The following is an 8,932-nucleotide window of genomic DNA, read 5'->3' on the forward strand; positions in this document are numbered from 1 at the left end:
ATTTTAATGAATGGTGCAGTTACAGGGACTTTAGACTGTAAAGGGCAAGTTACCAAAGGGCTCTTTGGGAAACCTTCACAGTTGCTGGAAGATATAGCTGTGTTTTGCTTCTTTGCACTTGGCTTTCTATGCCATGGACAAACCAATCATACCCTGCAACTCCCATTCCCAGTCTCACTTTAGGTATGTTATGACACTCCTTAAACCTACAGTTTCTGCTTTGGCCTTGGTAAGCTTTTGGTCTCTTCCTGTGACTCAAAGTTCCAGCTGTGTCCTATCACAGTCTGAGTGGGAAATGCTGCTAGAAACAATTGGCACATTAATTTCACAGCATGGACCTCTAAAAAGGAGGACTTCGTCACAGGTGGAATTGAGGAGATAGTTCTCTTCCTGCCTTTGCCTTTTGTGTTCAGTGGTATTTGTCTCTCTGAGTGTGCTGCTTTTCAGGACCCTTGCAAATAAGATTATTCTACCTTTGAAGCCAGAAGTCAGAATTGATGCTAAATGATGATAGATTTGGGCTGCCAGCAGGGAGAGGAAAGTTAAGGGGAAACGAGAGAAAAGAAAAGGCACATGGTGTTGAACATTGGAGTCCATTAAGCAGTTACTTCAGTTGATTCAGCTTCAGTTCAGTGTTTACTAGTACCAGGGATGCCTGCTCTAGGAATAATACAAGACCATTCTTACTAGGAGGTTGAACTTTTTTTTTTTTTTCAAAGTTTGTAGCAGAGGATAGTTTTATTAGAGCAGTAAATTACATCTCTCGAAATGAGAGGGGGTCCCAACTGGGGTGCCCCTAGGAGTTTGAACATTTTAAGATTTTGGTCTGGTTTTTTTTTTTTTAAACCTAGATGAAGATCCAGTTTCGGACCTGAGACTCACTGGGTGACCATTTAATTGAGATCAACGTGAATGACCAGGTAAAAAGTGCAAGAGGAATGTGCTATGACTGAGGTATGTCTAATGTGACAGATAACTCTCTCTAGATGTTGGGAGGCCATGGAAAGGATCTATTATTTATTGACTACTGTACTAAGTACATTACATATATTTCCTTTTGGCCTCCCGGTAATCCTCTCAGATAGATATTTTGATTTCAGTTAAGGAAACTGAAGCCCAGAGAGATTGAGTAACTAAGATAACACAGATAACTGGTCAAACTCTAATCACCTCCTCTGTCCTGCTGTGTGCCAGACACTGTTCTATTTCTTTTCTATAGGCATACCTCATTTTATTGTGCTTTGCTTTATTACCCTTTGTAGATAATTGTGTTTTTACAAATTGAGGGTTAGACCCTCCATTGGCAAAATGTTTACGACTTGCTGAAGGCTTGGATGGTTAGTATTTTTTAGCAATAAAGTATTTTTTAATTAAAGTATGTGCATTGTTTTTTAGACATGATGCTATTGCACATTTAATAGGCTACCATATAGTGTAAACATAACTTTTATATGCACTGGGAAACCAAAAAATGTGTGCAACTCACTTTATTGCAGTGGTCTGGAACCAAACCTGCCATAGCTCTGAGGTATACCTGTATATTAACTCTCCTAATCTTCACAACAGCCCTGTGAGCTAAATACTTTTATTACCCTCATTTTATGGTGAGGAAATTAAGGCACAGAGAGATTAGTACTTTTCTGACTTTGTGGCAGAATTCACAATTTGAACCCAGGCAGTATGGCCACAGAGCTAGCTATACCAGCTTAGTTTTGGTTAATATTTTCTTTACTTTTGTATTTATTGTTATTTAAGAAAATCTTTTTATTGTAAAATGAATTTTTATTATGAAATCAAACAGAAAAAAATACACATACCAAATGTATGGCTTAGCGAATTATTAAAAGATAATACCACCCAGTCAGGGTGTAGAACCATACTAGCCATGCCAGAGCTGCTCCATTGCCCCATCCCAATCACAGTTACCTCTGTACTCCCATTAGCAGCCATTCTTCTGACTTTTGTAGTAATTGCTTCATTGTGTTTTGAAAAAAGTTTTTTCATAAATGCATATTCCTAGACACTATAATGTAGTTGTGCCCATTAAACTTAAAAAAAACCCCCAAAAAACTCCTTTAATCTGTAGGTTTTCTCCCTATTCTTTTCTCTTCCTTACAATTTATATGATTCAGAACCTGGGTCATTTGACCTGTATGTCCTACAGTCTGGATTTTGCTGTTGTATCATCATTTACAGTTCAATAAGGTCCTCTGCCTTGCACATTGGTAGCTGGATTCCAGACTGGATCAGACTCAGATTCAATCCCTTTGGCAATACTCTATGTGGTGGTTGGCAAGACCATAGGAGGCGCATAATGTGTTATTGTTTCTCTCTTCCTGATCTCAGAAGCTGTTGTTACCTGATGCCTGTATCTATTCATTGAAGGTTGCAAAATATTGGTACTGTAATTCTATCATGTCTTTTTCACTTATTAGTTGGAATACTAGTCCCTTATTTATCATTTGGATAGGCAGCAGTATAATTCCTTTAGGAAAGGCAGCATAAATGTTTGATTCGTGCCATTTATTTGCCAGTTTTCAAGATAATAAATTGGTTCCTTATATTCTGAAGATAATTAAAATCTAATATCCGTATAAGGTCATGAATTTAAATGTATTTGAAGGGTTTTTGTTTATTGCAATTATTATCATTATTTAAAGTCATTTTGTCTCATCTTTGGCCTGGGGGAGCCTATCCAAGCCTATCCTTTTGATATGACCCTACTAGTCTCTGATAGCTTCCTTGTTGTCTGATATCTTGAAAGTTCTGTCCCCAATCTGAAATCTTCCATTTCTTTAAGAAACGGGTTTCTTTTAGAGGGAAATAGCATTTCAAGATCATAGTCTGTTTGCTAGGGGCCCTGGGTCAGTCACTGTTTTAGGCTTTTCAGTAGGCAGAGCTAGGATACCTATATCTATCTGTCTATAGACACACACATTAAAGATAAAATATCTCATGAGTTCATATGAATATTTCCAATTGAAACTGAAACTATAGAGCTTATTACTTAATTTCTCTATTATATCTGTAACCCTTTTACATATCAAGAATACTGGTTCTTGAGAACATAGGAGATGATAGAATGTCCTGTAATTACTCTTTTGTTTCATCTCATTTTACACACACAACAATATCAGAATTATATCACTGATATCACCACCAATATGATTACTGAAAACAAACTTTTCTTGTGCTTAAATTCTTCCCATTCTTCTCTCCCTTTTTCTTTTTTTTTTAAATTGTTGTACTTTATCTTTATTGTCAGAGCATATAGTTATTACATATTCTACTTTTTCTCTCTCAGCCATCATTTATTCTTAGTTCTGTAGGTATGCGGTGTGATAAAAAAAATACAGTGAATGCTGCTGCCAAGTGCCAGTCAATGGAAAGGCAGGGATATTCAATATGGGAGGCGGTGTGTGGAACCTTAGTAACAGTGTTTGATAAGTTTCAACTTGTTCGGTGCAGTCATTCGGGTGTGAGCTACAATTGAGAGAAGGTGTGTTTTAAAGTGTGCTGTAAATGATGGACAACGAACAATGCATTAACATGAAATTTCAAACTGCAGAAAAGTGCTAAAGAAACACACAAAATGTTGAAATTAGTTTATGGTGATGCTACAGTGACCATGACGATCATTTACAAGTGGTTCAAGCGATTTCATAATGGTTGTGAATCGAGAAGACCAGGAGAGATCAGGATGTCCTTCAACATCAAAAACCCAGGAGAATATTGAAAGAATAAGTGAAAGGATTCTATCAAATGGGTGATCGACTATTAGGGAAATTTCTGAGGATCTGAACATCTCTTATGATTCCGTTGAAAGCATTTTAACAACAGGTTTGAACATAAGGCAAGTGAGTGGGAAATTTGTTCCACGCGTCTTGACTGTTGAACTAAAGCAACAGCGTTTGTCAGTTTCGTTGGATTTACTCGATCAAGCCACTTCAGATTCCAGCTTTTTAAGACATGTCATGGGCTGGCCAAGTGGTTCAGTTGGTTAAGAGCACGAGCTCTGAGCAACAGGGTTGCCAGTTCGATTCCCACATGGACCACTGAGCTGTGCCTGAGCTGAGCTGCCAACAGGTGGCAGGATGGCTGAGCTGGTGAGAGCACATGTTCCTTACAACAAGGTTGCCGGTTTGACTCCCGCATGGGATGGTGGGCTACGCCTATCCACAACTAAGTTTGAACACTGCACCTTGAGCTGAGCTGCCCTGAGCTGCCGACGGGTGGCCGGATGGTGACTGGACTTGGAGCTGAGCTAGCTGAGCCCTCCACAACTAAGATTGAAGGACAACAACTTGGCTGTTTCCCTTCCCCAATTCCCCAGTGCTGTTCCCCTTCCCTAATTCCCCAACACTGTTCCCCTTCCCCAATTCCCCAACACTATTCCCCAATTAAAAAAAAAAAAAAAGGCGTGTCATCACGGGAGATGAAACTTGGGTCTATGGTTATGATCCTGAGCCCAAGGTTCAGAGTTCTCAATAGAAATCATCCAGATCTCGTGCGAAAAAAGCATGTCAATCAAGATCTAACAGCAAGGTGATAAATTGTGATTTTTGACCTTGATGGAATTGTGCGAGTTTGTACTTAGGAACACTACAGTGAACTCTAAATATGATAAGGGCTTTTTAGAGCGTTTAAGAAACAATATATGTAGAAAACAGCCTGAGAAATGGGTAAATGGTTTCATCCTCCCTCATGACAACACTCTGTCACACATCGCTTCTGGTATGAGCAGTTTTTGTCAAAAACATTATGGTGTGTCCTCATCCAGCTTATTTACCAAATCGGGCACCATGCGACTTCTGGCTCTTCCTCAAAGTCAAAATGACCATGAAAGGTAAATGTTTTGAATCAATTCAGGACATCGAGGCATCCACGACAGCACAACTAAAGACACTTGCAAAAGAGGACTTCTAGAACTGCTTCAGAAAGTGGCAAGAACGATGGGAAAAGTGTGTTCAAAGCGAGGGGCAGTATTTTGAAGGAGTTTAATGGCAATGTGTCTTTTAGTGTAATTAATTTTTTTTTAAATTTAAACATTAACCATATTGTTTGATCACACTTGGTATGCAGGGGATTATTTCTTGGCTCTATTCTATGTTATTTGTCTATATGTCTGTCTTTATGCTAGTACCACACTGTTTTGATTTCTGTAGCTTTGCAGTGAGTTTGAAATCAGAAAGTATGAGTCCTCCAGCTTTGTTCTTATTTTTCAAGATTTTCTTGGCTATTTGGGGTCCCTTGAGATTCCATATGTACTTTATGATGGGCTTTTCATTTCTGCAAAAAATGTCACTGGGATTTTGATAGGGATTGCACTGAATCTGTAGATTGCTTTGGGTAGTATTGACATCATAATAAGTCTTCCAATCCATGAACATAGGATATGTTATCCTTTATTAACATCTTTTTAATTTCTTTGAGCAATATTTTGTACAGCAGTCCCCTTTATCCATAGTTTTTGCTGCCCACAGTTTCAGTTGCCCATGGTCAACTGTGGTTCAAAAATATTAAATGGAAAATTTTATAAATAATTCATAAGTTTTAAATTGTGCACCATTTTGAGTAGCATGATGAACTCTCGCACTGTGCTGCTCTGTCCCACCTGGGATGTGAATCATCCCTTTTTCCAGTGTATACGCTACCTTCTCGTTAGGCACTTAGTAGCCATCTTGGTTATCAGATCCACTGTTGCAATATCACAGTGCTTGTGTTAAAATAACTCTCATAGTAGCCTAATGAATGCTATGTCTCAATGCCTATGTCATTCACCTCACTTCATATCATCATGTAGGTATTGTATCATCTTAACTTATCCCAAAAGGAAGGGTGAATACAGCACAAGATATTTTGAGAGAGAGCGATCATATTCACATAACTTTTATTACAGTATATTTTTTTCTCAACTTTTTTTCCCCTTTTTATTTTATTTATTTATTTATTTATTTATTTAAGTGGTGAAAAAGCAGTTTATTAAAAGAAAAAGTATATTTCAAAGAAGGAAAAGCAGGCCTGAGCAGTAGAGAGTGGCTCAAGGGCCATTATTAGAAGAGAAAGTACACTCCAAAGAATTTGGAGCGGGCTGAGCAAAAGAAGGAGCTCAAAAGGCCTCCTTTTTATTTTTTAAATTAAATTTATTGAGGAGACATTGGTTAATAAAGTTATATAGGTTTAAAGTATACAATTCTAAAATACATCACCTGTATATTGTATTATGTGTTCACTACCCCAAGTCAGATCTTCCATCAGCATGTATTTGACTCGCTTTACCCTTTTTTACCTCCTTTCTCCCTTCTTTCCCCTCTGGTAGCCATTGTACTGTTGTCTGTGTCTGTGAGTTTTTTTCTTGTTTGTTTGTTGCTTTCAATTTTAATGAGTGAAGTCATATGGTTCTCAACTTTTTCCATCTGACTTATTTCGCTCAGCATAATATTTTCAAGATCCGTACATGTTGTCGCAAATGGCAGTGTTTTATCTTATGGCTGAATAATATTCCATTGTGTGTGTGTGTGTGTGTGTGTGTGTGTGTGTGTGTGTGTGTATCACATCTTCTTTATCTAAACATCTGTTGAAGGACACTTGGGTTGTTTCCATATGTTGGCCACCATGAATAATGCTGCAATGAACATAGGGATACGTATATTTTTATGGATAAATGTTTTCAGATTTGCTGGGTCATATGGTAATTTTATTCTTAATTTTTTGAGGAAACTCCGTGCTATTTCCATAGTGGGTGTTCCAATTAACACTCCCACCAGCAGGGTATGAGGGTTCTTTTTCCCCCACAACCTCTCCAGCACTTTATTATTTGTCTTGTTGATAATAGCCATTCTAACAGGTGTGAGGTGATATTTCATTGTGGTTTTGATTTGCATTTCCCTAATAGCTAGTGAAGTTGAGCATCTTTTCATGTATCTTTTGGCCGTTTGTATGTCTTTGTGGGAGAAGTGTCTGTTTGGGCCCTTTACCCATTTTTAAATTGAATTGTTGTTTTTTGTTGAGTTGTATAAGTTCTTTATATATTTTGGATATTAGCCTCTTATCGGAGGTGATGTTTGCAAATATCTTCTCCCTTTCGGTTGATTACTTCTTTGTTTTGCTGATGGTTTCTTATGTTGTGCAGAAGCTTTTCAGTTTGATATAGTCCCATTCATTTATTTTTGCTTTTACTTCCCTTGCCTTTGTGGTTATATTCAGAAAATCCTTGCTAAGACCAAGGTCTGCAAGTTTGGTACCTATGTTGTCTATGAATTATATTGTTTCAGGCCTTATATTTAGGTCTTCGATCCATTTTAAGTTAATTTTTGTGTATGGTGAAAAATTAGTTTCTTTTGCATGTGGCTTTCCAATTTTACAGTACATTGTTGAAATTGTTTTGTTATTTTTCTTAATCTCTTACTGTGGCTAATTTATAACTTAAACTTTATCATATATATGTATGTATATGAAAAAACAGTATATATAGGGTTCAGTACTAGCCACAGTTTCAGGCATCCACTGGGGGTCTTGGAATGTATCCCCAGCAGATGAGGGGGGACTACTGTAGTTTTCATTGTATAATTCTTTCACCTCCTTAGTTAAGTTTATTCCTATTTTATTCTTTTTGGTGCTATTATAAATGGAACTTTCTTAATTTTGTTTTTGGATTTTTTATTGTCAGTATATAGAAATGTAATTGATATTTGTGTGTTGACTTTGATTCCTGCTATTTTGATGAATTTTTCGTGTGTGTGTGTGTGTGTGTGTGTGTGTGTGTATGTGTGTAATCTTTAGGGTTTTCTGCATATAAGATCATATCATCTGCAAACAGATCATTTTACTTCTTCCTTCCCAATTTGGATGCCTTTTACTTCTCTTTCTCACTTAATTGCTTTGGCTAGAATTTAGGCTAGCCAAATAGAATAGAAGTGGCAAATGTGGACATCTTTGCCTTATTCTTGATCTTAGAGGAAAAGCTTTTAGTCTTTCACCATTGAATATGGTGTTCACTGTGGGTTTTTCATATATAGCTTTTGCAATGTTGAGGTAGTTTCCTCCTATTCCTAGTTTGTTGAGTGTTTTTACCATGAAAGAATGTTGGATTTGTCAAATGCCTTTTCTGCATCAGTTGAGATGATCATATGTTTTTTTTTCATTTCATTAATTCAGTGTATTGCATTGATCATTTTTCATATGTTGAAACTATACTTGCATTCCAGTAATAACTCTTGCATGATCATGGTGTATGGTGTATAATCTTTTCAATATGCTGCAGAATTTGGTTTACTAGTATTTATTACTAGTATTTTATTGAGGATTTTTGCATCAGTATTCTGTAAGGAACATTGGTCATTAATTCTCTTGTATTATCTTTGTCTGACTTTCATATTAATGTAATGTAAAATGAGTTAGTAAATCTTTCCTTCTCTTCAATTTTTTTGGGAAAATTTTGAGAATTTGTGTTAGTTCTTCTTTAAATATTTATTAGAATTCCTCAGTGAGGCCACCAGGTCCAAGGCTTTTCTTTGTCAGGAGAGTTTTGATTACTGATTGAGTCTCCTTACTAGTTACAGCTCTATTCAGATTTTTTTTATTTTATTGGGGAATTAGGGGGTGGGGACAGCGCTGGGGAATTGGGGGAAGGAGAACAGACAAGTTGCTGTCCTTTTGTTTTTCAGTCTAGTTGTGGAGGACTTTGCTTCACTGGCCCAAGTTGGCACCACCATTGCTCTCTTCCTGGGCGAGGCAGATCAGTCGCCGGCTTCTGGACGGCCGCTCATGCTGGCTGCTGGCTACTCACAGTAGCCCATGGCAACCCATGGTGACTCACGGCAGCCCAGCTCCAGGCCGAGCTGTTGTTCAGCATCTTAGCTGTAGAGGGCAGTGTCACTGGCCCTCATATGTGGGATCCAAACCGGGGCCCTCTGGCGTCCCAAGCCAGCTC

At 37.7% G+C, this 8,932-nt stretch overlaps 1 protein-coding gene across 7 annotated transcripts in view; it reads left to right on the forward strand.

Annotated features, from left to right (window-relative positions):
- The window catches only part of CEP70 (centrosomal protein 70), a 76,841-nt gene that overhangs the window by 1,321 nt on the left and 66,588 nt on the right, over positions 1–8,932 (forward strand). For 4 of the 7 annotated variants that reach the window (XM_019663890.1, XM_019663893.1, XM_019663898.1 and 1 more), the window contains exon 2: positions 852–920. In XM_019663890.1, the coding sequence (XP_019519435.1) occupies positions 913–920 (8 nt within the window). In that variant the 5' untranslated portion in view covers positions 852–912. Of the gene's footprint in view, positions 1–851; positions 955–8,932 lie in introns of all 7 variants that reach the window. The other 3 variants (XM_019663894.1, XM_019663895.1, XM_019663896.1) reach the window with 1 other exon arrangement.

Source organism: Hipposideros armiger, unplaced genomic scaffold, assembly GCF_001890085.2.
Source record: "Hipposideros armiger isolate ML-2016 unplaced genomic scaffold, ASM189008v1 scaffold_410, whole genome shotgun sequence".
NCBI lineage: Eukaryota > Metazoa > Chordata > Mammalia > Chiroptera > Hipposideridae > Hipposideros > Hipposideros armiger.